General features: G+C 42.2%; 1 protein-coding gene across 11 annotated transcripts; it reads left to right on the top strand.

Annotated features, from left to right (window-relative positions):
* Positions 1 to 2,158: 2,158 nt before the first annotated feature.
* Positions 2,159 to 24,566, top strand: pfkpa (phosphofructokinase, platelet a). 11 transcript variants are annotated; one of them, XM_054765594.1, is made up of 25 exons: positions 2,243 to 2,409; positions 4,143 to 4,716; positions 5,303 to 5,398; positions 5,923 to 5,977; positions 6,130 to 6,203; positions 6,950 to 7,027; positions 7,873 to 8,062; positions 8,363 to 8,528; positions 8,627 to 8,671; positions 8,757 to 8,865; positions 10,015 to 10,110; positions 11,747 to 11,839; positions 12,451 to 12,576; positions 12,775 to 12,839; positions 13,018 to 13,087; positions 13,615 to 13,761; positions 14,998 to 15,068; positions 15,144 to 15,231; positions 16,893 to 17,045; positions 18,608 to 18,772; positions 19,012 to 19,073; positions 19,261 to 19,372; positions 20,512 to 20,611; positions 22,321 to 22,426; positions 23,202 to 23,818. In XM_054765594.1, exons 5-25 carry the CDS (start codon positions 6,132 to 6,134, stop codon positions 23,356 to 23,358), a joined length of 2,271 nt encoding a protein of 756 aa, XP_054621569.1. In that variant the 5' UTR covers positions 2,243 to 2,409; positions 4,143 to 4,716; positions 5,303 to 5,398; positions 5,923 to 5,977; positions 6,130 to 6,131; the 3' UTR covers positions 23,359 to 23,818. The 11 variants fall into 11 exon arrangements, with proteins under 11 accessions (XP_054621571.1, XP_054621564.1, XP_054621563.1 ...); XM_054765590.1 differs by lacking the exon at positions 5,923 to 5,977 and having other exon boundaries at positions 4,143 to 4,712; XM_054765591.1 differs by lacking the exon at positions 5,923 to 5,977.
* Positions 24,567 to 26,309: the final 1,743 nt, after the last annotated feature.

The raw sequence follows: 26,309 nt of genomic DNA, 5'->3' as shown, positions 1-26,309 counted from the left end.
AACCTGGAAACATATTCAAAATTCCGGGATCAATAACTCCCAAGTGAATGGTTTTAACACAGTAAAACATACCTCTTTCCCACCATGGCAACACAGACAAACAGCTACAACCCAGTTTTTATCAAAACGAGCCGTGTTCTTTGCAGTCTGGCTTGTATTGATCTCTAGGAGAAGCCGGCAGCGACACCGGAGCGCAGGGATCGTCTACAAATGTCTTCTTCATCTGTATTATGGCGGTTGGCATCAATGTTGCCAACTCCTCAGAAAGACAAGTTTCTATTGGCTGTCCTGGAAGGCCATAGATGACGTCGTTGGCTAGTTTGCATGTTTTTTGCAAATTATGTCGTAAGAGATGTAGGATGTAAATATGATAGATTAACATAAGTATGATAGATGAACATAAATATGATAGATTAACAAAGTAAATAAAAACACCTTGATTATGTTAAGAATTACAAAAATGTAAAAGAAGCAACAAGTTGGTGAAAATGGACTTTTACATAATTTACGGCAATTTTTATTAGGTTGTTCATAAGTTCACTTGTGTAACGTGAATGACCACAAAACTCACCTCACACATCAGTGACTCCTTCCTGGTATTACTACAGCAATTAGTTTGGAAAATGTGCTTTTAAATCATTTTTGGAAATTTTCATTAGAATTCTGGTTTGTAAATTCAATTGTGTCACATGTCCGTTCAGTAACTTCACTTCTGTGAAGAGTAAGACCACAACGTTCACCTCACACATCAATGGCCAAGTGAAGCAATGAACGGACATGTTACACAATTGCATTTAATAAAAAAATATTATTTACACAAAATTATTTAAAAGCACATTTTCCCAAAGTCTTTGCTGTCGTGTGAACAGGAGAAGGCCGCTGATGTGTGAGGTGAGTTTTGTGGTCCTACTCTTCACAGAGGTCAATTTATTAACAACCTAATGAAAATTGCCCTAAATTATGCAAAAGTCAATTTTCACAAACTTGTTGCTTCGTAATTATATACTGCTCAAAAAAATTAGAGGAACACTTCAAAAACACATCAGATCTAAACTGGGGGAAAAATGATGTTGAATATGTTTCCTGATAATAAGTGGGTGATGTATTAGTAACAAAATGATGCCACATCATTTGATAGAAATGAAAATGATCACCCTATAGAGGGGGGGAATCAAAAACACCCCAGAAATGAAAGTGAAAAAATGATGCAGCACACTGATCCATTTAGCTAAAATGTCATTGTAGCAACTCAAAATGATTCTCAGTAGTTTGTGTGGCCCCCACGTGCTTGTACGCATGCCTGACAACGTCGGGGCATGCTCCTAATGAGACTACGGATGGTGTCCTGGGGGATCTCCTCCCAGATCTGGACCAGGGCATCAATGAGCTCCTGGACAGTCTGAGGAGCAACCTGGCGGCGCCGGATGGAGCAATGAAAATTAAATTAAATTAAGGATATTGAAGTGGGAGCACAGATTTATAGTCTTGATAGCTTTCTTGTTGTTAGCAGAGGATATTGATTTGAAGTACAGCTTCAGTTTGTTTCCAGCTTTACCACAGTCTCTTTTGCGTTCCCTCGCAAAAGTTTTGCGTTATCTCGCAAACGTTTTGCGAGGGAACGCAAACGTTTTTTTACCCATCATATTTTTTTTTCTCCATGTCCGCTCTGGGGCTCCGTAGATTTATCCCAAGTAAGTGCTGTTAAAAATGCAGTAAGAGCAATTGCGACTGCAATATTTGATCAACTATGTAATCAATGAATTGGCTTGAATTGAGTGCAAATGCAGCATTTCTTTTAACGTTAATGAGTCCTGCCACCTTGTGGTCATACGCTACTACTACACCTAATCTTACATTGGCGTAGAACTGCACTTTATCGAGGATAAGTGTTTCTAATGCTCTGACTCTTTCACGTAAATAAATTGCCACTCGATAATATGTTTGACGTAATAACAATGTATGTGAAATATGACTTTATGGCGGTAATACTAAATGTAAACATGCGAAGTAGTTTCCTGTCAAGGATTCTCAAAGTCATAGCATGCTTGCAGATCCTAAAGACACCGCCCATAACCTCCTCAATCCTTCTTTCTATTGGTTCAGAGACAGTTGCGAATTCTCAATTTCATATCTGATTGGCTGGCGCAAGGGCCTATCACTTCCGCTGTAATTCAATCTATGCAAATGAGCGAATAGATGCGGAACAGAGCGAAGGAGAGCTTAGCAAGACTGCTGCCCTTCACGGTCATTTAGCACAATTTTGTACAGTTTTGTGGCACTTGTGTATAATTGAAGTATACCTATAAGCTGTGAAGATGGCGCAGCCGGACACGAAGAAGATATTCTTTGAGAACCTGTCTGGAGCGGGGAAAGCCATCGCGGTGCTGACGAGCGGAGGTGATGCTCAAGGTAACTGCAGTGACGCTCTATCAAATATCAAATATGACAATGTAGTCAACGCTGTTCAACCACAAACCTCCCAAACCATTCGCCTGTCTCAAATAGCGATGCTTTCATCGAAGTATAACCAAGTGCGTAGCAGTGAAAAGCAAACTAATATTTAACGCATTTGCTGCATTCATTCATTCTGCAAAGCCATCAGCTAGCATGCTAACATGCCAGACAGTATCCTATGTTGCTAATAGCATCACGTCGTCATTTGGGGGCATTTTTGTCGCCTTAAGGGATTTTTAAGGTCGTACTGTGCATTGACACTCCCAAGTGACTACAAATTCCACAAGCAGCCAACCAAGATGTTTGTGTATAGTGGAACATTGACCGGGCCACAGAGCAATGGGTTGTGTTTTTATTGTTTTCAGTGTCAGACAGTGGCAAGTGGATGGGGGGGGGAAAGCTTGTAAACATTTGCATTGTGGGGGATGCCATTTGACGTTTGCAATTCCCGAGTGGGCGAGTGTTGTGGAAAAGTGTATCCTGTGTACGTGATGCGCTGCACGCTATCCTGCTATCCGCCAATGTTGATGACGTCACAGGAAACCCTCATCATCACCAGCTAATTAGCTCTGAATTGGACTCCCAATATTATGCAAATATATAGATGATATTAATAATAGCGACCATTATTACTGAGCCGGTAGTTATAATTTGTGGTGCATGAATTGCCATAAAGGCCTTTTCAGCTCAGGCTGCACACAAAATGTGACTTTGCACATAACTTTAGTACAATATGTACGATGCTTGCTAAACCACATCTGCCAAGTACAAAACCTATTTAAAAATAACGTTGAAATTTTGCGTCTGCCACCATTGGTGAAGCTTTTTTTCCACACTGTGCACAAAAAGTGACTTTGGTAATAACTTCAATATTTGTAAAGATTATAAACAGGTGAGCATGATAATTATCGGGCCGTAAGGCGGGAAATATGACATCATACCGATAAATAACCAATAATTTACAAAAAACCTCCAATGAGGTGAGATTAGCTGTACCGTGCAGGTGAGCAGATCAAGTGCTCCTTTTTTCTCCTGCGTCTGTGCCTAACCCTAACCCGTGACGTTAACGGCCTGCCGTAACTCCCCTGAGCTCACTTGTAAACAATTCAATTATGAGAAAGACATTTTGCGTGTTAGTTCAACCAAATGCTTCATGATGAGGGGAAAAAAACATCAAGTACACAAAACACACCTGAAACACCAGTGCTGTGCTATTTGGAAAAGTGCAAAAGTTTTTCCAGAGACCTCCTTGGTGTCACACCGGCTGCTCGGAGTGTGTGCCCGAATACAGTGCACCTTGCTGGGCCACAGCAGGTGGCCCCTCCCCCTCTATACTCTGGTTCTCCTGATAGTAGTGATGTGATAGTAGTGATGTCATCATATTTCATTAGGGCTAATCAACAAATCCTGATTTGTTCCAGTCCTTCTTACCTCCAGGTGTACACAAACTACACTTACATCTAAAAGAATAAAAAGTAGATATCAAAAAGTTATTGGTACCATATGGGTCTTGAGAAGCAGAAAGTTATTGATACTGGTGTCGGTATTGGTATTGGTTTGAAAAAACAGACATTGTGCATGTCTACTTGTAAAAGCACACGTACAACAATAAACATCTCCCCCAACATTGAAGTGGTTCTCCAGCTGCGTTGTTTTGATGATTAGTTGTTATCTGCCCTCTCCTTTAGTTGTGTCTGGAAAAGAAGAGGATACGCGTGGCTGACAGGAGCTGAACACCAGTAGTGTCAGAGGGCATTATGTCGCTTGTGACTTGGCCTTTTCAGCCACTCTGCACCACAAAGTGTCATTCATACAGAATAAGCAACCCTTACCTACTCTTTCAGTTATGACTGCCCATTTTCCCATGGACTTTTAACTCTACAATGTCTCCCTTCTGTCCTCTGATGATCTTTGTGTTGCTTAGTAACCACCACACGAGCCAGTACCGCTTGGGAAGAAGTTCCTGTGTCGTGGTTTGTCTCCCCCAGTCCTTTGAGTTCCTGTTGAAATCATCCTGGCTGTGACAGCATTTACACCAACCTGACATTTACATTCAAGTCACACAGCAGCGTCTTACTGCTTGCCGAGCTCCTTTGTCTTCACCACAAAACCACAAGAAGCATAGCTGCTGGAGAGACTGGAGGAGGAGCAGGGAAACATTTCACCAAAATTGGTTGCTTTCCACACGGGGAGAAAAAATAGATCAAGGAAGAGGCGGACACACACACGAACAGTAAACAGTACTACACTCAAGCCAGGCAAGTACGTACATACAGTACTACACTCAAGCCAGGCCAGTACGTACTTACAGTACTACACTCAAACCAGGCAAGTACGTACATACAGTACAGTACTACACTCAAGCCAGCCAAGTACGTACTTACAGTACTACACTCAGGCCAGGCGAGTACGTACTTACAGTACTACACTCAAGCCAGGCAAGTACGTACTTACAGTAGTACTACACTCAAGCCAGGCAAGTACATACTTACAGTACTACACTCAAGCCAGGCAAGTACGTACTTACACTACTACACTCAAGCCAGGCAAGTACGTACTTACAGTAGTACTATACTCAAGCCAAGCAAGTACGTACTTACACTACTACACTCAAGCCAGGCAACTACATACTTACAGTAGTACTACACTCAAGCCAGGCAAGTACGTACTTACAGTACTACACTAAGCAAGTACTGTACATACATATGTTACTATTAAGAAAAGTACAATGAAATAATATTTAAAAACATATGACAGCATATTGCAATCTACTCGTTTAATTTCTACTATGTTACCTTGCATTGTTCTTCACAAGGTTAAACTCTTCTGCACTCTGTGTGTATGCTAGTGGCCACGCCTCCACCGACTGAGACAGTGAGACTGTATGACTGACAAAAGGGCTCACTCCGTTCCTGCTGCTGTTCTATGGAACAAATGTGCCAAGGTTATGAAAGCAATGCAGAGAGTCAACCCCCTTCCTGCCTGTTTGGAAGAAAACAGACACTCATGCATATGACAATATATTGATTATCCAGTTGATTTTCATTGATTGTGTGATTAATTTTTTTTATTATTGTCCCAGGTCTAGTGACCCCGAGACAGTTTTTAATCACGTTTTAATCTGGCGAGATCTTGTGACACCACTAGGTGTTGGATGTTTAATTAACATTTGTGCTGACAATAAAAAAAATGCTAATTGTTTGTAGCATTTTGAAATATTTTTGAAGACCAAGCAATAGCATGCAAAATAAAAAATAGTAATAATAATAAATAATTACTTACATAGAATGGGTGTAACTTGTGGGCAAGTGGTTAGAGCAGAGAGTTTGCATAGTGGGAGGGTTTTTGGTTGTGGCATGGAATCATATTCCATTATGGGTGCATAAATGGAATAATATTCCATCATGGGTGCATAAATGGAATAATAATCCATTATGGGTGCATAAATTGAATAATAATCCATCATAGGTGCATCGATGAATCCACACTGCAGCTTCGGTACAGCCATCACCGCATGACAGAAGTAATGACATGTTGTGACACACAAATAAATGCATCATCCCATGCTGTCAACCAGTACTCCCACTGTCAGATATCCATCAGAAGTTCTGATTTTGTATCAGATGAATGATCTTTGCACTTATTGTCATAATCTTCTGTTGTTTGTCCTTTCAGGGATGAATGCTGCTGTGCGTGCTGTGGTTCGAATGGGCTTATATGTTGGAGCTAAAGTTTATTTCATTCGTGAGGTGAGTCCAGCACACCCATCCCTGCTCCGGTCATTGAAGGTTCTGTCACGTTTTACAAGTCAGAGGAGGCTGCGCTCTGCACACACACGCACACACACAGCCTGTGTTCCCACCCACCGTGCGTGTGTGATGGTCTTCCTTGCTCGGCGTTGTTATATAAGTGTCTTGAAACCTTCAAAGGCTTCACACTGAGCTAGTTAGAAGTTATGCACTGGGAAGGAAGGGGTAGTCTGTTATAGTCAGGTAGTTTGAGGCACACACTATTGATGATTATGACGTGAGCAAATGAAGATTCAAGAGAGTTTTATTGTCATGTGCATGGTAAAACAGCAGTTATACTATGCAATGAAAATCTTATTCTGTTCATTCTCCCAAGAAAAGAAAGAAAACACAAGAAAGAATAAGAACATAAAAACATAAATACCAATAAATTAAGCAACAACAACAGAAGAGACATTAATACAAATAAATAATACATGAAGCAGATCATAACACTGCTGTGAGGCCACGAGGCATGATAACTACATCTCTCCATCTTCTCTTCACTGGGAGCACCAGTCAATCTACTTAGATCATACTCCACTGCCAATGAATGTGGACATTTTATTTTTATTAGTAAAAAATAGCTATGCCTTCTACTGTTTGGAGGAGTTGATATAAGCCAACACAGTATTATTATTCATTCAGGTTGTACGGTTCCTTAGCCAATTGTAGTATTTTAAACAATCCTTTTTTTTTATTTTCAGGGCTATCAGGGTATGGTGGATGGTGGGGAGAACATAAAAGAAGCCACATGGGAAAGTGTGTCCAGCATGCTCCAAGTGGTGAGTAATAATTGCAGGAAATGTATCTTTGGGGTGTGGCTTTGTCCATATACAGTAGCTCACATTTCATCACTGTATTATTATCTTCTCACGGCACAATACAGAAGAAATGAAACTCATTTAGAGTAGTCAGTGCACAGCTTGTATATTAGTAAATGTACTAAAGTGAATAGAGCTCACAGTAAATAGTAGCCATTATATTTATTAATTATGGTGGATGTTGAACACCTTGCACTCCTCCACCTTCCACTTGGGGATGCCTCACAGGCACTCAATATGCTTCAGGTGTGGAGACATACTCACCTTCATCTTCAGCTTCCTCAGCAAAGCTTATATGACATCTTGGAGAAGCATATGGCTCATGATCATCTTGGAAATGTGCCTTGCCACTGCCTTGCCTTGCCACCCTGTTTGCCGACTGAGGACTTCATGCTTTGCTTCAGAATGTCATAGTGCATGTTGAAATTCCCTCAGTGAACCACTGCTCCCAAGTGCTCGCAGCAGTCATGCAGCCCCAGACTATGATACTACCACCACCATGCCTGACTGTAGCTAAGACACCATTTGTTTCTTTTACTGTGTGTGTGTGTGTGTGTGTGTGTGTGTGTGTGTGTGTGTGTGTTGTCATTTCCACTGCATAGTAAAACTATACCATATAATACTACTGACTACGTTTTTATTCAGTGCCTACTTTCAAGTATTTCCAAGTTAAATTTCTATACTGTTGTCCTATTAAAAGATGTGCTGTAATAAAACTGGTTGATGAAATGTGAGGTTCTGTACCCCAGAGCAACAAAAGGCCAAAGTAAAAAAATAAAGAGTGTATTGTGTTTTTCAATGGTCAGGGTGGGACTGTCATTGGCAGTGCCCGCTGCAAAGAGTTTCGCACCCACGAGGGACGCTTGAAGGCCGCGCTCAACTTGGTGAAACTTGGCATCACCAACCTGTGTGTGATCGGTGGAGACGGCAGCCTGACAGGAGCCAACCTCTTCAGGGAGGAATGGAGTGGCCTGTTGACAGAACTGGTCGAGCAAGGTAGCATCTTCCATCTGTTCATAGCTCCATTCAGATGTCATGTATTGCAGCAGCAGTCAGATATACACTATATTTAGTGTATATCATGTTGACTGCACAAGAGTGAGAAGCAGAATCAGCTCAAGGTGAGTGAGTATTGTGTAGTTCAGGATTGTTCCTGAGCTCAGCAGTTTCCATGGCTGAGAGCTATGCAGCGTAAGCTATGCTGTTTTGACAACAAACAGAAGTTAGGAAGTTAGGAAATACACCAGAAAAGACAGAGGGCCTTTCATTTGACCGCAGCGTCCTCAACCTTTTTAGGTTCCATTGAGCCGCAGTCTGTTCAGACCTACTCCGCCCTTCACATTGTTGGCATGGTTGGCTCCATTGATAACGACTTCTGTGGAACGGACATGACAATTGGCACTGACTCTGCCCTGCACCGAATCATTGAGGTGGTTGACGCTATTATGACAACCGCACAGAGGTGAGAGCTGCTGTGATTGATTCCAATTCCATTTGGAAACTTGTCCATATTTGCTTGTAAAGAAATATGCTTTAAACGTGTTATGTATGATCTTTCAGTCACCAGAGGACATTTGTCTTAGAAGTTATGGGCAGACACTGCGGGTAAGATTGAAAGACAAACATAATTACGGTAAGTAGAATTGGAAAAACCAGTCAGTTAGTAGTTATTGTCTACGTGTTACCTCAGCTACCTGGCCTTGGTTAGTGCTCTGGCTTGTGGTGCAGACTGGGTGTTAATCCCTGAGATGCCTCCAGAGGATGGCTGGGAAGAGAAGATGTGTGAGAAACTGTCTGCGGTAACACCCCTTTTACTTGTTTCCAATCTTCCACCATAATGACCCACATAGCAACACGTTTTTGCTCCCATTTGGTGAATTGCATCCAAATATCTAGACGTTCGGACATGAACACTAAAAGGTTTGATCTCATCTGGCAACATTTATTACTGTGGGGTGGATCCACATACTGAAAAATCATTTCTACAGTATATATTTCCATCCGTCCATCCATCCATTTTCTATATCGCTTCTCCTCTTTAGGGTCGCGAGGGCATGCTGGAGCCTACCCCAGCTGACTTCGGGCGACAGGCGGGGTACACCTTGGACTGGTAGCCAGCCAATGGCAGGGCACATATAGACAATCAACCATTCACACTCACATTCATACCTATGGACAATTTAGAGTCTCCAATGAAGCTAACATGCATGTTTTTGGAATGTGGGAGGAAACCGGAGTACCCGGAGAAAACCCCCACACACACGGGGAGAACATGCAAACTAATTTTAATAAACCAATCCAACGTGGATATGTTAAGAAATATATATATATATAGACGACAAAGCGTATTATTATCTACATTTCAACTTTTTCTAATGACTTTTTTTTTATTCCTCATTTTTGTTCTTTTCTAGTTGAATTGTATTTTTAGAATGTGCCGCAGGCCACTACAACACGTGCTGTGGGATGCACTTTTTTTGTACACAATATGTTTTCTCGATCTGTACAAATTTCCTGCAAACATTCCAGCTCCTTCATGGCCTGCGTACCTTGTCAGAACACGATCAATAACCTGATTACATCTGGTTGTCATGCATTCGATGACGTAGCTCAGTCTCGAGTGAAGGTATTCCTTTACGATAACGTGGACATTGAAAAAGGGCTTTTATTGTGACAAGTCCAAGGCACGCTTGTATAATAAAATGAGCTGCTTGATATGTCTAATCTGCCAAATAGTGGGATTATTCAATCCAAAATCAAGTGTTTACAATGACATGCTGTAAACTGCAGTGTACGTGTAAGGAACCTTTGCTCAATTCATAAAAAATGCGAGCAAAAACAAACATTAATTTATACTGTTGGTCTTTGAATTAGGATAAAGACACGTTTGTCTTAATTGTTCGATGTCTTGTTCTGCTTTGGCAACATGATGCTGTTGTATGATTCAGACCCGCTCCAGGGGCACGAGGCTGAATATAATCATAGTGGCAGAGGGAGCCATTGACAGGCATGGGAAGGCTATAACATCTAGTTATGTCAAGGATGTGAGTATCTGAATGCAAAGAAAGGGGAAGCCAGGAGCACGGAGGCCTGACTGAAGTACAGCAAGCCAAATGATGCATCAATACAGTAGCATGTGTGTTGAAAAAGATCCTAATCTGAGTTGGCACAGAAGATACAGTGTCCTGGTAGCAGAACAATACAGTAGGCAGGATATTGATTATTAGAAAGAGCAAACATTTGCAAATGTCAAGTCAGCGTCTGGTTGCTGTGCTTCTGAAAGCCCACACACGAGCCACAATCTCAATTTTTCTGTCATGTTGTCTCTCCACCGCATCTGTAGAACCGAGCAGGGATGAAAAGGCTGAATATCATAATAGTAGCCGAAGGGGCCATTGATCGTAGCAACAAGCTTATCACTACAGACTCTATTAAAGATGTAAGTACAGTCTGGCGCGTTCCCTCCTGTGTGACCTCTACCACTTTGTTGCTGCCCTGGTGTGGCTGTGATTTGTCGCTGTCTTTCTGGAATGCTCTAGTAGGGTAAGGCCGCTTTCAGCACCACTACTACTGCTATTACTCTTACAACAGTATTACTCTTAAACTGCATTTAGACCCCACCACAATGAACTATGTTTAGTTCTTTTACATACTGTAGAATGACTGTCCATGTTATTGTGTTATTTCTTTTCATTGACTGCAGAAGCTGTTATCCTGCCCCTGCACTCTGCCTCCTCTAAATGCAACCCTGTTAGTTTTCTATACACCATCCAAAGATGTGGTTTTGCAATTTGATGTTGAATTCAAGTCCCCCCCTGCACATGACTAACATGACTGAAAAATGAGAATGTCTTGCTTGTGCTTTGCTGTTTCCCCTCCTCTTCAGCTTGTCTATTGTGTTTGTATTGTTGCATCATACGTTACAGTGGAACCGCTGAGCTTGAACTCAATCTGTCACGGGACGGCGATCGCATAAATGCAGGCTTCGCTCACACTCGTGGTTTGCTAGTTTGGTTGGCTCTGCATTCACACTGGAAGTTTTGTCATTGGACCGCTAAACGTGAAACCAAAACATGTCACACATGCATAATCATTTACATTAAGCAACATCATTTGGTTACACAAGCATGCCCAAAAAGGATTTAACTCGACTCCTTCTCCATCCTTCCATGACTCATCATTCATTCACACTATATCTTCCACATCTTTTATACAGTATTTCATTTGCTTACATTTTATCATTTCAGTTTGCTTCACTTCCTGTGTAAAGGAAACAAAATAATCAATAAGCAACTGGGAGTTTCAAAATGACAGTATGTATGAATGAATAAACGCTGTAAAATAGCATAATGTGTATAATACAGTAGTATGTGAATGTATACAGTAATGCAATGTCTGTATAATAAATAGTGTACTGCTTTCATTGCTGCTCTACTGCTACGTCACAATCATTTCCATGTCCTGTTCTATGGTCATCATCACACCTCCAAAACTCTGAATGGCGCTCTTGTCAAATTCTAAATTGTATACCGTCCTGGGCGTTCACATTCAAAGGTTCCACTGTAGTTCTATTTGCATTGAAGTGAGTCATGTTGTCAGATATGTGCTATGTTTTAGTGGATATATCAGGAATCAATATGTTGGCACTTACAGCTTCATTTGTCAATGTCATCATTCTAGCTTGTTGTCAAATGTTTGGGTTTCGACACACGAGTGACAATCCTGGGTCACGTGCAGCGAGGAGGGACTCCGTCTGCTTTTGATCGCATCCTGGTATGTCCACAGCTTCAGCTTTTCTGTGTGCAATGCACATGATGAAGCATTTTGGAATGAATGTTTGTCTTTGCTTTAAACTCTTCACTGGAAAGTCAAGCGGTGTCCCTTTAATCCTGTGGTTCTCTATTTTCTGTTATGCCCCCGACTGGGGCACAGATGTTTATGCGCTCCCCTTGAAATACTCTTAAGAAACTGCTAATATTGTAGTGCTGTACAGACTAAACTGTACACTGAAACCAGCAAAAGAGCAGTGAAGCATACAAACGTATTCAAGAGTCAAACTGCATGCTGAGTACGACATGTTGGCTCCCTGCCTCTCACCTCCCCCCCAACAGTTCACTGCGTCCCCCGACCCCCAACCCAACTAATTGAGAATCACTGCTTTAATCCAAGTGTGTCAGCTTTCACGTGAAGCCCATGAACAGATGAACAAAGCCATCTTATTAAGAAAGCTCTGTGCTTACACACCCCAAATACTGTATAAGAGGAAAGCCTCATATTGATGAAAAGCTTTGCCACGGCGGTGGTGTGTAGTAAGAAAGATGTTTTAGTGATGCAGTGTTGTCTCACTGGGTGTGTGTGTGTGTGTGTGTGTGTGTGTGTTGCAGGCCAGTCGCATGGGAGTGGAGGCTGTTCTTGCCCTGCTGGAGACCACAGCCAACACACCTGCCTGTGTGGTGTCTCTGTGTGGGAACCAATCAGTGCGCTTGCCTCTGATGGAGTGTGTACAGATGGTAGGATTGGCCACATAGGCCAACATTTACTATTTCACAGATAGTGTGGAGAGCAAATGTGCAGTGGTTATCAATATGTCTTTGGGTTTTATTTGTTCAATGTTTATTGGGATGAATTGGATTAGCAGTTTGTTCAACAGCATACTTTAATGATACCATGCACATATTACTGCGAATACTTCTGTGTCTTCTCCACAGACTCAGGAGGTGCAGAAGGCAATGGATGAAAAAAGGTTTGAGGAAGCAGTGAAGCTCCGGGGCAGGTAGGACAAGCATTCCAGTTACATCTTTAACTAGACTTATACACATCCATCTGAATTACAGTTTGTGAAAGCATCTCGCATTGTGCTTGGTTATTGAACCTTTGTGTGCAGTTTGACAGTCTACTGTATGTAACATAGATAACAGACTCCACCTCTGAAATGTTGATTTTTACTGCAGGAGTTTTGAGAACAACCTGAAGACGTACAAACTGCTGGCTCATCGTAAACCAGAGTCTGAACTGCCGCATGTGAGTCACCCCAACATGTCCTGATATGTCACTTTGACTTCACAGTCACTCATTCATTCATTTTGTAGCGCTTATTCTGTTCACGAAGCTCCGCACAGGTCTGAACGGAGATTTCAACCTGGGAGCTTCATGTGGTGAGACATTTAAACATAAAGGAAGTGCAGAGATAGATCAATAAGCCCTTGGTTGCGTGCTGAGGACGGGATCATGCCTCCAGTGGATGTTGGAGCTTGCCGCTGTGCCTCACTATGGTGGCAGCTTGGACCAAAAATCAAAAAGTGTGTAGGCAGCACTGCCAGACCCGTGCGGTGCATTTCCCATCATGGGTTTGCACTCCTGCTTCTGTGATAACCATCAAGCACGTACCTGGGGGCAGAACATGGCATATTTATTGATTCATTGTGTAGTGCCTGTCCCTCAGTAGTTAGAACAAAGCTGAAGTCGCTCCAGATGGATCAGCTGATTCAATCAAAATAATTATGGTTCTGGTGTATCTGAAGTAGGCTTGTTTCTTTTGATGCCCATAGAGTAACTTCAACGTGGCGGTGTTAAACGTGGGCGCCCCCGCGGCAGGCATGAATGCAGCTGTCCGTTCAGCTGTCAGGGTGGGCATCACGGAGGGGCACAAGATGTTTGCTGTTAGTGACGGCTTTGAGGGCTTCTACAAAGGTCAGGTAAGTACTGCCATATTTTTACATTTCATCACAGTCTTGACAGGAGGTGTTTATGTTGGGATGGAAATGAAACTGAAATAAAAGGACAAGAGCGTACACCTCCAAACTGGAAACGTCAATCTCCTGCATTATTCAGCTTAATTTAGGGAAAGGTCATATGTCACATTATTGATAATATTCCAAATCCACACCTTGAATGGGTAAGAACCCTTGGCTTCACCTTAGCACGTGTTTCTATTTGGTTCAGTAGTTTATATCAACAAACTATCTCAAATAACCTCCTTTACTTGCGTGATGTCATGATGTCTTAAAGTGACCAATTGTGACAGAGGAGGTGTGGTTGGGGAAGAGGCTGTGGAATCCGAGCATGTCGGCCAAGAGGAGAAGAATGCAGGCAACTCGAGATTTGTGGAATTTTTTAGTAAAAGAAACGTACTATAGTGTTCCTCTGGGATCAAATATCATTTTAAATGTAAAAAGGTGGGACAATCTAATGTGTGAAATTCACGTATTATTCACGAAGGAAGTGAGAACATAGTCGTGTTTACGTGGCGTCTTCATCACGAACAAACATTTCATTGAAAATGTGGGGGATCATCTATCTCAATTCCTCAAGCCACATGCAGTGTAGTGTCACCCTCAACCTGTAGAGGGCATCAGAGGATAACAGACTGTTGAGCACACATTGTGAATGACAAAGATAGTAAAGAATTTACGTGAGGCATGCCTGCAAGCTAGTGTTGTTGAGGCTGAGATGGATGTTGCTGTGTGCTGTGTGTCATGTATTTAGTCTGCTCCACACTGGTAAACCTGGTTACTGGTTACCTGGTTACACACTTCTCCTCTTTTATCCTCTTCTGACCTTTTCCCAGTCAGTAAGCTTCACTCCCCAGAGACGGTGGCAGCACAATAACCAACATTTATCTTCACCAATCTGTCCCCAATTCCACTGGTTTAGTGAAACACCCCTTCCACGCTCTGCGCTGATCCAGCTGACCCAAAGGAAGTGAGACCAGCATGGAGTAATAGATGTCTCTACTTCAGTGCGTAACAGGTTCACTTCCAGCCCTTGTGGAAAAAGAAAAAGGTCCTTTTCTGTTAACATTGTGACCCCCCCTGGAAGACGTGTTATCAGCCTGCAGTCATGTAGTGAAAGACAAAGTCAGAGGAAGTCACTGCTACTACAGTGTGTACTGTATGTTATGTCTTATGTGCTGCTCATTTCTAACCCTTCAGATTAAGGAGATTAAATGGGCTGACGTTGGAGGATGGACAGGACAGGGGGGGTCTCTGTTGGGAACCAAAAGGTAACATGATGATTAGATCATCTGAAGCAACACGTATGAGCCGATATTAACGTGTATTCATGTTTTCTACCCTAGAACACTCCCCGCCAAGCACGTTGGCAAAATTGCAGAGCAGATGCGACTGCACAACATAAACGCACTGCTCGTCATCGGGGGCTTTGAGGTATGTTACAAACATAGATTTTTACGCACAACATTACTAGCTGACTTTGTTCATGTAGAGATGTTAATAGAATACGGTATGATAGTGATGCAGTTGATAAAGATCCTCATCCTCATTGCTGCATCATTGGCAAGTTAATTTATTACTTTCATACTTTATTGATGGAATAATACTACTTTATTGATGTAATAATGGTAATTTATTGATATCCATCTATCCATCCATTTTCTCATATAATAATGGTAATTTATTGATATAATGATGGTACTTTATTGATATAATAATGGTAATTTATTGATATAATGATGGTACTTTATTGATATAATAATGGTAATTTATTGATACAATAATAGTACTTTATTGATATAATAATGGTACTTTATTGATATAATAATGGTAATTTATTGATGTTATGTTCTTCTGTCACTACCGTGCTAGCAAACTTTAAGACCAGAAATGGGATTTATTTTGCTGGAAAGCTAGTAATGATCAAATAGAGTGTTTTATTTTGGAACTGAGGTGACATTTCATTTCACGCTGTTGCGTATCAGTGCTCATCAGTTTAGCTTGACTACGTTGTGAGCGAGTACATGAGGACGTGTGTTTGTGTTGAATGTATGTTGAGTGGTATCTGCCTTCCTGCTCATCATAGGCTTGGCTCCTCCCCTTTGGCACCCTCCACTTGTGTGTTTTCCCTTCCTTGTGGCAAGTAGCACCACTCAAACCATCCCTCCACCCAGCAAAAGCCCCACCCCCTTGCCGACACTAAAGCACTCAGCTCTGCCCTGCAGGCCTTCCTGTCACTGCTGGAGTTGTTAACGGCGCGCGGGAAGTATGACGAGTTCTGTGTGCCCATGATCATGGTCCCGGCCACGGTCTCCAACAATGTGCCGGGTTCAGACCTCAGCATTGGCGCTGACACGGCTCTCAATGCCATTACTACTGTAAGTCATGGGCCTGGCTAACAGAGGAGCTGACTTTAGCCCCACACAAGCGTATCAAACACACATACACACACACACTCCAACATGAGGTCATGTTGGAAGAATCCCTCTTTATTTGGGAGATGTTCCTTTAGAGCAACGCCTCTGGCAGCCTCAGCCTTGCTAAAACATAAATAGACCCAGACGATCTGGACGCCCTCGTCTGTTAGGTAAGTGGTGCAGTGACAGCATTGAGGCATGCTGCAGCGTGTCCATCTCTACAACATGTTCTCCTGCATTGGAAGCATGACAGCATGTTGTCTTCAGCTTGCAATGCATCTGCTTCAATTCATTTCAAGCATTTTCCATCAAGATCACATGCATGTTGGAAGTCTCGATGTCACCATCTGCCGCATTTGCATGTGCACTTCCTCCATGCGTATGCAGGCTACATCAGTACCTGCCTGAGTATAAGCTCACACACCAACATGGCCACCAGCCTCGTTCAGACCTCAAGCATCATTGAGCTGCTCAGGCTCCTCCACGTCTCATCTTTGTCCATCTACTTGACTTTTTCTTATCTGTGCCTTTGCTCGTTCATTCCCACTCTCTGCCAAAGGGAAGCCAGAGCTGCTATGACACACCAAGAGCCGGAATGGCAGATACCGTGTGAAAAAGCTGAGAGGGATGTGCCTCTCTAGCAAGGCTCTAACACCCTTTCAAACACTGCCGCTTCAGGCGCTTGAGAGTCTGCTGCAGCTGTACGAGGCACGCGCTACCTATGAGGAGTTTTGCATCCCGATGTGTATGCTGCCTGCCACCATAAGTAACAATGTACCCGGTACTGATCTCAGTATCGGTGCTGACACAGCTCTCAATGCCATCGTGGAGGTAAGGCGGTGCAACCTCCACTATATCCTTGTAGACATGCTAATTATGCATAGCCAATGCAATTCTCAACTAACTGACATATAGCAAATGTGGGCTAAAAGAGAAAGTCTATACATGTCACACTCATGCCAAGCAGCAGGTGGTGCTATAACACCCAATGCCAAGGCCATTTCAGCCAATTAGAGGCCAGAAGAAAGCATTATCTAAAAAAGACACAATTAGGTGCACTGACTGACTGATGGATTCTGAAGGAAAGAAGTAGAAGTAATGACAATAAGAAAACAATAACAAGCAAAGGTGGACAAATTAGTAGTCATGGTAACTGCTTTTAAATGCTTTAGTTGATGTGGAGCATGCATCCAAAAAGTTACATTTTATTATGTCACAGGTTTACACCAAAAGGAGTAGGAAGAAGCAGAGCTTATTTCACTTCCTGTTTGATGGCGTCCCTTTACGGTTATCATCGTGAAAGAAAAGTTCATAGAGCTTGTTCAGTTTATTGAGTAAAGAAATGAAGGAGTAAAAGTTGAGTGATGGTAATAGAGGTTAGAAATAAAAAGAATAGAAAATAAAGAAGTACAGAAGTAGAACATTGTATAAAGACTAGATACACGGAGAATAGATGAAAGTGACAAACATTGTATAATAAACACAGTCAGTCATGGGAAAAGGTAGACGTTGCTGTCTGCAGGTGATATCTACAACCTGTTTGCTAAAAGAATGTGAAAATATGCCAAAACACAACAATGTGGATGTTTACTACTACTACTAATATTTCATTAATAAGTGAGCCTTTATTCCTTTGTCTCCTCACCATTAAATCATCTCACATCTAATTCCCACGTGTTTATTCCTCTTCACTTGAAGCCAATGCATTACACTGAACTCTTATTTCCTTGCTGTTTTACACTGATGTGTTCTTTTATGTTAATGCAGGACTCCTGCGTGTAGCAAAGAGACTTAGTGCGTGACTGCAAGCATGCTGGCTACTGCATTGCATCCTACTACACCCGTACCCTTTAAAACACACATTACTGTAGTTGCAAAAACCTATGGCAAATATCATGCCATTAGCATTAACACAGCCAAAAATATAAAACATGAAAAAGACCAAATTGGGTCAATTCCATTCAAAGCACCCAAGAATGAAATGCACACATACGAAAGTGTCACATTTCTAAACATATGTAATCATAAGACCTTGAGCACAAGGAATAACTTTCTACCCGGTCTGCAGGCTGTCAGACTGCAAGAATAAAATGATTTCAGTATGACCTCATGCATGTTAGATGCTTGTGTGAACATTTCCCTTTAAATCCTTAGTCCTGCAACATGACTTGTAGCTCCATAAATAAAATCTGTACTGTACGGAGCAGAAGGACAACAGATTATGGGTATCATATTGGACTTGACAAGCAGAAAGGTTTGGGTATCTGTTTGAAGAAAAGACATGGTGCATCTCTACTAATTACCAGTGCAAACATCATAGAGGCTGATAGAGAAGAAGCCAAGTTTGCAAGGATGAACTCGCCTCACTAACACTGCACCTGTGCATGCATCAGACCTGCGACCGCATCAAGCAGTCAGCCAGCGGGACAAAGAGGCGTGTGTTCATCATCGAGACCATGGGGGGCTACTGCGGCTACCTGGCTACCGTCGCTGGCCTGGCCGCTGGCGCCGATGCAGCCTACATCTATGAGGAGCCTTTTGACATCAGGGACCTGCAGGTGAGCAATCATCTACTGAATGCATCACACTGCACCTTCTTGTCTGTCTGCTCTTTGCTGTTCAGCACAGCCACACAACAACAAAAATACACTTTTCTCACATTTTTATGATACTGTACGTCCAAGACAATACCCGTATTAGATTATATTAGATTAAATCTTTCAACGTCATTATTGTTTCTTCTCATTCATCCACTAGATGGCGGCTTTGTCAACATTGATTGTTTGGTTCTTCACAGGCCAACGTTGAGCACTTGACAGAGAAAATGAAAACCAGCATTCAAAGAGGCCTGGTGCTCAGGTAATATACACTAATACATACTACAGTCATATATACAGTACATACTAATACTGTATATGCTAGCCTATGTCCTGATGTGCAACATACTGTATGCATTATCAAGCAGTCAGTCCTGACAGAGCTTCTTATTATCTTTTCTGTGCTTCTACAGTAAATACAAAGCCTAACCTAACCTTTTATTTTGAAGGAATGAGAACTGCAATGAAAACTACACCACAGACTTCATCTACCAGCTGTACACGGAAGAAGGCAAAGGTGTGTTTGACTGCAGGAAGAATGTGCTGGGACACATGCAGCAGGTAATACACGCACTTCTTCACCATCACATCAGCGTTTCCTCCAGCTTTGCAGCTTTCATGAAACACACACATGCACACTATTGCAATCCCTCCTCCACAGTAGCATTTCACAACCACACATGCACTCTGTTGTAATCCCTCCTCCACAGTAACATTTCACAACCACATATGCACTCTGTTGCAATCCCTCCTCCACAGTAACATTTCACAAGCGTTGACAATACATAAACATGATAACAGAGATCCACAAGTCAAAACAAAGACGTGTCATTTCATGAACGCAATCGCTCCTCCACATGCAGCAGAGCAAAAGGTGTGACCGCGTGGAGACAGAAGTGACATTTTAATCAAATATTTCCATATGTTTAATAAATATGCAATAAATGACTTGTGTTGTGATATAGACAACCAGATGTAGTAGTTGCTCTAATGTACAGTAACATACAGTACATGCTATACAATGGTAGGGTTTTGTTGATACTTTTCCTCTTTGCTTTGTTTGTTGCGTGGTGAGATTAGTCAGGATAAAAGTGGATGAAAGATGCTGTTGGTGATCCCTGAGAGACTTTGCTTGTCTGTGCAGCAGAGCATGCCATGCAGGAAAGAAAATAATAAAGCACTGTTGGGAATTCAGGCTGCAGCTAACAAGTACATGCATTTAAATATGGAAACCGTCAAGGGATTACACGATGGAAGCCGCAACACAATGTTAAAGGATAATTCATCAAATGTATCCAATAGTAAAACAAAAGAGAGGAAATGAAATCAATTAGCTTTTATTTTTATGTTTCCATGAAGCATCTTTGAGTACTTAAAAAAAAAAACAGAAGTATACAGTAGTATTCTTATTTGGAGTACTCCTGATCAAAATCTTAAGACCAGTCGAACAATTGTTAGAATTAGCATTTTGCACATTTGGATCTTAATGAGGTTTTAAGTAGAGCTACAATATGCAAAAGCAAGAAGGGCGGGTGAGACCAAAAGCATTTTGAAAAAGTCATTTATTGAAAACAACAATTCAAGTGAAATAGGCTGTTCATCAGTGGAGGTGTATGAGTGAGGTAGAGTAGAAGTATGAGCCAGATGGAGTATAAATTAGTATTTGTAGAGTGTAACTCAAGTATTTGATGTGTTAAAAGGGAGGAGCTCCATCTCCATTTGACCGCAACTTTGGCACCAAGATCTCAGCCAAGGCCATGCAGTGGGTGACCAAAAAGCTGCGGGAGACATTTAGACAAGGTGAGCCAACAATGCCTTCATCCCTGTTAGACTGTGGTAGTCAGTGAGGTGTGGTGTTGGAGTCACTGCTCTGCTGGCTTCTTTTTGTAATCCTGACAGGAAATGACTTGTACAGCATGATGTCCACACATGAAGCTTTTCCCTCAGCTGGCTTCTTCAATGATCCTAATAATGACAATAGTAATAGTGACACTGCATATGTTTAAAGTCCAAATGTGTCTTTCTTTTCATATCCACATGGATGACATAAGATGAAGGTAAATGTATGTTTTATTCTTCACGCTGGCTCCATGACCATCTCCATGTCTCCATGCCACCATGCCCTTTTCTGTCCATCACTGTGTTGCCATGACAACTACCATAGCCACCTAAATGCCACTGCACATACGTTGTTGATGCACACCCCCTCCCTTAATAAGATTATGCCACCTCGCAACACATATTGTTTCCAGAAATGTAATGTATTCATCATAGAAGAAGTGTAATAATACTACAGTACGTCAAGTACTTCCTCTTTGTCTCACAGTGCCCAAACTTTCCAAACACACAAATAACCACGTCACATTTGACAGTATGATTTTACATGCGCATGTTTGACATGCTAGCATTGTTATGGGAAGAACATCCTCTAGTGTTGATGGAAATGTACTCAATATATTCATACAGTACACTACTGCACTTATGCTATGTGAATATATTCATGTATACCAGCCATCTTTCTTTATATACAGTACACTAGTGCACTTACACTATATAAATGTATTCTAGTATACTGGTTACCAGCCATAGAGTATACAGTACACTAGTGCACTTACACTATATAAATATATTCTAGTGTACCAGCCATAGAGTATACAGTACACTAGTGCACTTACACTATATAAATATATTCTAGTGTACCAGCCATAGAGTATACAGTACACTAGTGCACTTACACTATATAAATATATTCTAGTATACCAGCCATAGAGTATACAGTACACTAGTGCACTTACACTATATAAATATATTCTAGTGTACCAGCCATAGAGTATACAGTACACTAGTGCACTTACACTATATAAATATATTCTAGTATACCAGCCATAGAGTATACAGTACACTAGTGCACTTACACTATATAAATACACTATATTCTAGTGTGCCAGCCAGTGTGTACAGTATGCTAGTGCATACAGTATACACAATAGCAAAGAGTAAATAAAATATGCATAATAGTGACATAAGATCATCCAAGTATTATGTTAACATGGTAATAGGAAGATAAACAGTGTTTATGATGATGAAATGGAATGACATTTTTGTGGGCTGATCACATGACCTGCTTTGCTTGAAGCGTAAGAGAGTGAAACGGCAACACAAACACCAAAAGCTTGTCCAGCGCTTTGCTTTCACTCATCTTTGCATCAAACGTCTTTAGAAGCACATAGTTGGCAGCAGGGAGCAGTCCACAGCACCTGTGTTAGCATCAATAACTCATGATTCATGTTCCAATATGCATCACTACACACCTTCCATCCACACAACACCCCCTGCTGGGTCCAGAAGTCATCCATTGTATGATTTCATCACCTGCGTAAGTATTTCTTACAATGCTCATCATCATCATCATCACCGCCACCACCAAGCTATGCTAGAAGCATTCAATACGTCTATGATTCTTTTTATTCTGCATCTATTTGTCAGCAGTGTGATGCTTTTCCCTGCAGGCAGAGTGTTTGCTAACACAGAGGACACTTGCTGCTTGCTGGGGATGCGCCGCAGAGCTCTCATCTTCCAGCCCGTGCTGCAGCTCAAGGAAGACACCGACTTTATGTACGTGTCTCTTCTTCTCACACACGCACACACATCTATCTATCTATCTATCTATCTATCTATCTATCTATCTATCTATCTATCTATCTATCTATCTATCTATCTATCTATCTATCTATCTATCTGTCTGTCTGTCTGTCTGTCTGTCTGTCTGTCTGTCTGTCTGTCTGTCTGTCTGTCTGTCTGTCTGTCTGTCTGTCTGTCTGTCTGTCTGTCTGTCTGTCTGTCTGTCTGTCTGTCTGTCTGTCTGTCTGTCTATCTATCTATCACACTAACGTACTGATGCTGTAAACTCTAAAATTGGCTCTTACGTCATGTCACCACACAAGACCGGCGAAAGACACAACCTTACACCACAGGTGGCAGGGAATCACATCAAACATTCAATAATACAACACAACATCAATATCAGGTAAACACACTGAGAACAAAATACTACAACGTACAACTACTGTTCTGATTGTTCTCTTTGTTGGTGACATACTGTACACACGTCCTTGCTCATGCTGCTAGCAATAGTCATAACAGTGCACATTCATGGTGATAATACTACAGGGTTCATGGTGATAACACTACAGGATTCATGGTGATAACACTACAGGATTCATAGTGATAACACTACATATTCATAGTGATAACACTACAGGATTCATGGTGATAACTGATATATTTGTGATGAAGGTGGGTGCGGTGTCGTGTAGAGATATTTGCGATGAGGGAATAGTTGGACGAGTGAGGTGGTGAAGTGGATTTTGGATGGTGTGTGTGTCGGCAGCCACAGGATTCCCAAGGAGCAGTGGTGGTTGAAGCTTCGTCCGCTCATGAAGATCCTGGCCAAGTACAAGACCAGCTACGACGTATCGGACTCGGGGCAGCTGGAACACGTGGTGCACAACAGGCCCAAAGACACGGACGCTTCCGTCGCCATGTGAACGCATCTGGACACCGCCCACCAGGTCCTGAGTGTGTGTTGGGTGTGAGGTGTGAAGTCCATGTGGTTGTGTAGAACTTCCCTGTTGGACTGCATTAATGACCTTTAACCTAACCTCAGTGTTCCGAATCCTAATAACACACACGTTTATTAGTGTCATGTTAGGTTTTAAATTGCACTTTGTTACTTGTGCACGCGGCCTGAACAGGCCTTCACAGCTGCAACGCCACTGCAGGGTGTGTGTGCATGTGTGTGTGTGCGTGCACGTCAGACTGATGCAACACGGCTGACGTTGCAAAGCAACAGCACTGCTAGCCAGACTCCCACTGACACCTACTGTAATATGTCATGTGTTATGTTATTCATATTATGGCCTATAGGCGCCGCTGTTGTCACGTTGCACAACCATGTTAGACGTGTCATGTTCCCCACACAATAAAAATGAAGTGGAACCCGTGGGTGATGATTTTGTTGTTTTTTATGTGTTGCTGACTCACTAAGCATGCATTTCATTTTTTTTTATAGAGTATAGCTGCTAAATAGCCCACCATGGGGCCAAAGAAAGTTGCAAGTGGCAGCAGTTTGATGAAGAAGGTGAGAATCTCACAGCAAATATGAAGATTGTTAAAACCACCAGCACAGGTGCCAAGTGTTGTGGACCTCCATTTTAATAACAACAGACAGCACTCACATGGGAGCAAACACAAAGTGCAGCAGAAGACGGTCACCGAGAAGTCAGAAGTTACAAACAAACCACAAAGTAGCAAATAAGATACGGGTAATGCTCAACACTATCACAGGTAGCTGACAGCACAAGCAATATTAGCAACGTGGCAGGATGGCTGAGGCGTGCCAGATGCTGGCAAGACGACATCAGTGTGGCACTGAATGAGCAGGCAGCAAGGCTTAAGAAGGGCTTGATTGCTAATTGGCTGCAGCAGACCAAGCAGAGCGAATGACGACAAAGATGCTGCCCCTCACCGTCTTCACCAACAAGTCTTCAATAAAAGGCAAAAGTGATTGTAAGTGTTCATTTATTTATTTCATTCCCGTTAGTTGACGTGGTAAAACTATGTTCTCTACCAAATGTATGTTTGGGGCGTCTGATACAGATTGATTGGATTTACTGTTTATTATTCAATGAAATATTTAATAGTCGTGTTCAAATGTGTATTATCTGTAAGTATCATTAGTACTTTCACCTTGTAATAAAGTTTACATGAATTGTTTTAAAACACGAGGTTTTTTTCCCCTCCCAACACCGAGGAGGTCGTGGTGCTGTAGTTCTTGTAAGAGACAGCAGGGGGTGCCAAAGCACCGCCACACGCTGCTTGTGTGTGGGTTCATTGGGTCCATGATGACACGGACTCCTTCCATCAGTCTCTGTCCACTTTGGCTCCACACCATTTCTCAGATGAGTCTTTTATTACTCAAGCACATGAACTGTCTGGGCGTGCGTGTGCGTGTGCTGCCACAATTAGAAAAGAACATTTCAATTTCCCTCCGGTGTATTAATTGTTGTGCTTTGCGCTTCTTAAGCAGGGCTTTTTTCTTGCCAAGTCACAGTAATGAGACACGATGACCAGCCACTGCTGGGGGGCTGTCAGCATGGGAAATGGAAGAACAACTTCAGAGACACCCTGCACCCCGCCGCTTCCTCACACCCAACACTGCCTACCCCCCACCCCCTCGCATGAAATTAGTAAAGCCGATAATTTGGTTGATTTAAGGATGCAGGGGGGAGACTGAAGGGTCATATGCACATTGGTAATCAATACTAATTAGCATTTTATTTCTCCAGCCTCACTGAATGCGATCTCATTGGGCTGATTAAAGGCTGCAAATAAAAGATTCTCATCAAGTCCCCCCCACCCAGGGCAACTTTATCTTCATTTAATCCTTCACGTGCTTCCGACAAGACTGCAAATATCAAGCTGCCATTGATATTGCAAAGTAGCTTCTTCCTGTTCTTCTTCTGACATTAAAAGCACCTTCCTTTTCTTCACCACTGGCACCATGGCTGCAGTGAAAGGCCCCCAAATCCCATTTTCCAACAAAACAAGAAGTTCAGCTCAACGCTAAAGGCTTTATGGGAGGTTGAAAATATCATAGTCGTAATATTAATAATAATAATAATACACCACAACAAGGGTGCCAGCAATGGCAAAGTGTCATGATAACCATAGAGCAGGGACCAGAACTTATTATGAGTTGGGAAAGGGGCTGTCTGCTCATTACAATTCATCAGCTGGGATAGGCTCCAGCACACCCGTGAGGACAAGTGGCATAGAAGATGGATGGACACGTACACGTGCCAGTGGCTTAGGGCTCCTGGGGTTGCTGTGGGTTAACAGCAAAGATGGTAAAAGCTACAAAAAAAGGCCAAAATGTCCATTTGTTTGTTTGATGAATGGCGCCCCCACAGGGCGGCGTTGGTAAGTTTGCTGTTTGCGGCAAAGATAGAATAAAAATGAATAAAAGAAGGATTTGGTCCAGCTTACGCAAATGAGAGGAGCGCTGGGCGTGAAACAAGTCCAGTCCAGTGGAGTTTGTGTCCAATTTGTGTTGGACGTGAGGATGTGGAGGTGCCAGTGAAGACTGAAGACGAGCACGGAGCCATGAAAGCTCTCACTTCCATTAGCCCCTCTGCTGTTCCTCTATCTACCCACTCAGCCTTTACTTGCTTATTAGCAGCAGCCTGCCGCGTTTGTTAGGGAAGCGATTAGTGAAAAGTACATCCCCCACCCCCCATTGTGATGAGCGCGAGTAAAGAAGGGCGTTTGCGCTAATGAAATTTGCTGTGCGTGGCTTCTGATGTGAATCTTTGCGTGTTGATTTACTTTTCCTGGGTGATAAATGAAATGACAAAGTTGGCTTTGATGCATTGGACTTCATATCTGCCTGACGTCCCCCACCACACATTTCATCCGCATGTTTGCAGCAATGTAATAA

This window comes from Dunckerocampus dactyliophorus, chromosome 21 (genome assembly GCF_027744805.1).
Source record: "Dunckerocampus dactyliophorus isolate RoL2022-P2 chromosome 21, RoL_Ddac_1.1, whole genome shotgun sequence".
In the NCBI taxonomy this organism is placed as follows: domain Eukaryota; kingdom Metazoa; phylum Chordata; class Actinopteri; order Syngnathiformes; family Syngnathidae; genus Dunckerocampus; species Dunckerocampus dactyliophorus.
This window is presented reverse-complemented; position numbering and strand designations above follow the sequence as displayed.

Excerpts from the sequence above, each read along its gene's own strand:
- pfkpa (XM_054765596.1), top strand. The coding sequence starts at position 2,316 with ATGGCGCAGCCGGACACGAAGAAGATATTCTTTGAGAACCTGTCTGGA. Across the intron at positions 10,506-11,746 it reads CTACAGACTCTATTAAAGAT|CTTGTTGTCAAATGTTTGGG; the intron begins GTAAGTACAGTC and ends TCATCATTCTAG. Across the intron at positions 11,840-12,450 it reads CTGCTTTTGATCGCATCCTG|GCCAGTCGCATGGGAGTGGA; the intron begins GTATGTCCACAG and ends TGTGTGTTGCAG.